At 31.8% G+C, this 5303-nt stretch overlaps 1 protein-coding gene across 1 annotated transcript; it reads left to right on the top strand.

The window, feature by feature from the left end:
* Positions 1-1115: 1115 nt before the first annotated feature.
* On the top strand, positions 1116-4863 carry LOC130648115 (uncharacterized). Its single transcript, XM_057454140.1, has 4 exons — positions 1116-2493; positions 3969-4013; positions 4103-4249; positions 4365-4863. Exons 2-4 carry the CDS (start codon positions 3986-3988, stop codon positions 4565-4567), a joined length of 378 nt encoding a protein of 125 aa, XP_057310123.1. The 5' UTR covers positions 1116-2493; positions 3969-3985; the 3' UTR covers positions 4568-4863.
* The last annotated feature ends 440 nt before the right edge of the window (positions 4864-5303 follow it).

Raw genomic sequence — 5303 nt, 5'->3', positions numbered from 1 at the left:
CTTGTACGTTAATACACATCCTCGTATGAAAGCCAGACAAGAGGAAGAGCAACGACTGAAAGCATTATCGAATGAAACCATCAAAAAATTTGATATCACTATAGTAAAGTATATTAACTTGCTGAAAGACCTTGACGAGTTTTGCGATGATGATATTGAAGATGCAGTTTGTCCTTCACCATCTGCAGATTGCTCATGTATTATATGCACATCTCAATCATAATGATAATCACAACTGAAATTAACCTATGTTGCAGATAATATACATTAAAAAACATTGTATATGTTCATATATTTGTTGTGAAATCAATATGCGAAGTAAAATTTTGATTTAGAAAATAAACAAAATAAAAACCGTCTGACCATGAATTCGTAATTATTGGATGTAATAAGCCGAAGTCAAATACTTGATTTAATATCAATGTATAGTAAGCTGTATCCAAGAATCATGGTAAACATTTTTAATTCAACAGACAGAATAGTTGTTTCTCAAAACAACCGTCTGCCCATGAATTCGTAATTATTGGATGTAATAAGCCGAAGTCAAATACTTGATTATAATATCAATGTATAGTAAGCTGTATCCAAGAATCATGGTAAACATTTTTAGTTCGACAGACAGAATAGTTGTTTCTCAAAACAACCGTCTGCCCATGAATTCGTAATTATTGGATGTAATAAGCCGAAGTCAAACACTTGATCTAATATCAATGTGTAGTAAGCTGTATCCAAGAATCATGGTAAACATTTTTAGTTCAACAGACAGAATAGTTGTTTCTCAAAACAACCGTCTGCCCATGAATTCGTAATTATTGGATGTAATAAGCCGAAGTCAGATACTTGATTTAATATCAATGTATAGTAAGCTGTATCCAAGAATCATGGTTAAAATAAAGTAAAAATACTCTGCCTAACATCAGGCATCACGATGTGTGATTATTATCAACAAACTCAATTTAAAGGCAAATTAATCCTCGTTTTTTGTAAGAAGCCTAAGCATTTGTGTGCACTCAAAGTTTATTAAAGTTTTGATAATCAAATTTAAATTGTCCTTATTTAACACTGAAAAATCTTTTATTTACAAGGCTTTTTGTCTAAAATGCATGCTCATTAACACATACCAAGTCTTAAGTTACTGAAGGCCCTAATATAATCAAGTTTGTAACCTGACTTTTGGGTTGATTTACCTTCTTGTCTTTTTTCCTTCTAAGAATGTAAAACAAAAGGTTTTTAACATTAAGCTAAGTCAATTTAAAAGTGGGTCACTTCTTGGTTTCCTCCCCTTTTTTTGTAAAATTTTATGTGTTAATAAAAGCATACAGTGTATGACATTCTAAAAATTTAGTTACATATATTGCGTATGTATATATACTTAAAATTATGCCAGGGGTTCATATAACTTAATTTATGGAAACGTTACTGAGAGAAAGCGTTTAAGCCAAAAAAGAAATGTTTTTTTGCATAAAATGAAATTTAACATTGTGATTGACTTTACTAAGTTTCAAGTTTTACTAAGTTAACACAAAAATTAGATTTGAACTTTTTGTGTTTATTTTGCAAAAGTTTTTACAAATTAAGTATGATCCATCATTGAGTATGGTAACTATTGAAACCAATGTCAGTAAATCCTGAAATGTAAAATCTGACACTTTAATGTTCCTCAAAATGAGTATATTATGAAAAGATTTTATTATATGATAATTTTTAACTGGCCATGATGATACTTAAGATATCACACAGTCTTGATTTTAAACCACGAAGGAAAAAAATTAAAAATTATGTGAGGACATTAAAGAGATATATCGGTGAGGATAGGTCCGGTTGTAAGGGGATGGAGGAGACCGGCAATTAATACCTTATAAAAAGGAATTGAATTTGCACTAAATATGTGAAAGTTAATGTATTTTGTAATTTGAATGATACTGTACAGTTTCAGTTCCTTTGTTGCTCTCTTTTGTCTTTTTCCTGTTTTCAGGTACTATAATAAACTTTCAAGGAATTTGTAGAAGACGTTAGCAAGTTTTTTCAAATTCTACTGGAAGATATAACATGGCAGTTATTTTAAATGAAAAACAATCAGATAAGTACCTCTTATTAATTAATTTTATATTTAAATGTGTACTATACATAAAGGCGAGACCATTTTCATTGTGTAATGTAATTTTTAAGTTATTTTAACAATTTTGAAACCACACCCTTTTTAAATTTCCTTCTGTATAAAATTTGACATGATTATGTCATTGTACCACCAGTAAAATCTTTGCTAATTTTTCACATCAGTATTTTTCATGACTACTCTGTCACAGTTAGTTTGGACAGCCAAATGATCATGTCATTTGATTTTTTGACTGCTTAATTCATAATGCAGTTACTTTAGTACGAAAATTAACATTCTAGTTGTAAATCATTTAGGAAATTTCTTTACATTAACAATGGCAATTGATCACATATGAGAAAAAAGTAGAGGATGAGACATACTAGAGGATTTATTTGGTAAGCATATACTTTACAAGCTTTTTTCTGAAATCGTAGCATTAAGGGTGGGGAGTGGTAGAGCCTTAGTTCTAGCCTGTGTTTGGAAATTTGATTGTTCTAACTTTATTTTTAAGAGTTACACAATTTTCTAATCATCATAATCCTCAAATAATTCCCCTTGTTTATATCAGTTATTAGTATAGTATCTTACTGTTATAGGACCCCTCATAGTTGCTAGTGACAACAAGGTTGCAAAGTGAGAAAAATGATTAGAAGTTTACCAGTATTGCAGTTAATAGACAGATTGAACTTGTTTGTTAGGTCTACTTTTATACGGTAGCAGTAACGTCACGTAGAATTCAAATCAAGATTTTAAATTACCTGTGAAGCTACTTACGTTAAACGTCTTCTGGATACGTATGGCCGTATATAGTAGGCGAGATATGTTGCTACATTTACTTGTTATATAAAACCATTTGGCACTGAATATTTCCTTTGATATTGTTTTGTTCCATAGCATAGATTATTTGTGAGTTTAGTCAGTAAATTTTAGCTACCACAAGGGAATTAATTTAGCAAGCTTTTGTCCATTTGGCGAAAATTCATTTTTTTCTTGGTATTTTTGGGAAAAATTAATAATAAATATATATATTAGTATACATATAGAAAATTGTTCTGAAGTATTTCATTATATCGTCTGCACCAGACAGTTAGGGACCGTTCACATATTACGTAATAAATTTTTTATAAATATCCAAATAAATATCCAAATAAATATGTACAAAATTGACTACTGTATTTTTTTGTCACTATGTAGCACCTTGTAGATTTTTTGACCATTCTTTAATTTTATTATTAAACATTCATAAATAATAAGATTCTTTCTAAGCATCCGAAAATATATACAGTACACTCCCGATAACTCGAACGCCCAATAACTCGAACTTCCAGTAACTTGAACTGTTTTTGAATTCCCGTTGAACCTTCACTAATACTTTCTCACAAAAATCACTCGATAACTCGAACCCCCGATAACTCGAACATTTGTTAAGTCGAACCTGGACAGAAATTCCCCCGATAACTCGAACTTCAGAGGAAAAATGAAAACAATCTCGGTAAAAAGTGACTACTTTTCTTTCAATAATATAAATTGTTCTTCCAAAGTTGACAAAAACTTTTTTCTCCTGTATTTTAATTGACAGAGAGAGACGTTACCGCTACAGTGAAACAGAGTCACATTAGAACTTTTTTCAGTGATGTATAACTATGACTGTATTCTTGTTAGAATAGAAAAGAAAAAAAAATTTTAATAACTCGAACTATTTTCACTTATCGGCCAAAGTTCGAGTTATCGAATGCCCCGGTAAGTCGAACATTCGATAACTCGAACTATTTTTTTGGTCCCTTGAGGTTCGAGTTATCGGGAGTGTACTGTACTGATAATCTAGAAATAATTTGTGATGTTTTACAACTGATTTATTTGTGTTTTTTAGCAAATATAGAGAAAAAAATGGCGGCACAAATTAACTTAGAACTTGGTAAGTATATTATTGATTTTGTTACTATTAGTGGTATTAATAAATAAAAAAATTATACCTGTTATTATATATTATACCGTTTTTTATAGTTTCACTTTATGCTAAATTCGTGGAGCACAGGATACAACATCCTGGCTCCATGAATTATCGGTCGTTTGGCCGATGGCTAAAGCAGGGTGGGGTCGAGTGGACCAATGAAGAAGACCCCACCGAAACAGCTCCCAACATGGAATTGAGTAAGAAATCACTTTTCATGTATTCAAAATTTTGTTAGGATCTAAAACTTTGGTATACCTTAGGTATTATCTATGTTACTTATTGTATTAACCTTTACATTATTTTTTCTTTAAGTGCAAGTATGGACAAAATTTTTACAGTACAGACTTAGACATAGCGGGTCAATGGACCTAGAAGTGTTTGGACGTTGGGTGCATAATGGCGGGGTTGAGTTTTGTGGTGGGCGACGGGATCGTGGTAGAAGTAGCAGTCGTGGTTGGAGACGCGGTCGTGGTGGGAGACGCGGTCGTGGTGGGCCGTATAAGCCACAATATTAAAATGTATTTTTATTACTAACCCTTTGTAAAACGAGGTGCACTTTTTTTTAATAAAATATCCTAAATTTAAAATGGGCCTAAATATTGCCAAAATTCAAACAATTGCTAAACTATTTTTCAGGCTGAATTTAAAATAAATACTTTGAAAAAAACAACATTTTTTCCATTGAAAAAAATAAATACTTTGAAAAAAACAACATTTTTTCCATTGAAATTAACTAGATAAACAAATATTTTGTCTACCTTGTTTTACGAAGGGTTAGATGTTATTAAATTTGTTAATTATCTTAACTCTATATTGAAGAATTTTTTTATTCCCTTGATAGATTCAAAATTTTAATGTCAACTGATGGACACCATCATAAATTAAGCTATTCCAAAACGAATATCAAATGAGATATATTTTTATCCACCTTGTTGCGACGGGTAAACGTAAAGGACGGGCGATCCCGTGGATTTTTACACGGGCAGGCGTCGTCTGTCTGTTCGTGCCTCTGTTTGTCTTTTTGTTACGGAAATGTGATATATAAAGGATGGGCGACCCCTTGTTTTTTCAAAGGGCTACCAACTAGTCTCTATAATAATAGCCGTCGTCTGGCTGTGTGTTCAAAAGGGTTACCGCGTCCTGTTACGGAAACACGAAATGTGATATATAAAGGACGGGCGACCCCGTGGATTTCTCCACGGGTTAACGACTAGTCTCTTTAATAATAGCCGTATTTTGTCGGTCTGTCCG

This window comes from Hydractinia symbiolongicarpus, chromosome 6 (genome assembly GCF_029227915.1).
Source record: "Hydractinia symbiolongicarpus strain clone_291-10 chromosome 6, HSymV2.1, whole genome shotgun sequence".
Lineage (NCBI taxonomy): Eukaryota > Metazoa > Cnidaria > Hydrozoa > Anthoathecata > Hydractiniidae > Hydractinia > Hydractinia symbiolongicarpus.
The sequence above is the reverse complement of the archived record's forward strand: the minus strand, read 5'-3'. Positions and strand labels throughout refer to the sequence as shown.

Bases quoted from the DNA above. Each gene is read 5' to 3' on its own strand.
- LOC130648115 (XM_057454140.1), top strand. From the start codon at position 3,986: ATGGCGGCACAAATTAACTTAGAACTTG. The intron at 4,014-4,102 runs GTAAGTATATTA...CGTTTTTTATAG, and splicing joins ACAAATTAACTTAGAACTTG to TTTCACTTTATGCTAAATTC. The intron at 4,250-4,364 runs GTAAGAAATCAC...TTTTTCTTTAAG, and splicing joins AGCTCCCAACATGGAATTGA to TGCAAGTATGGACAAAATTT.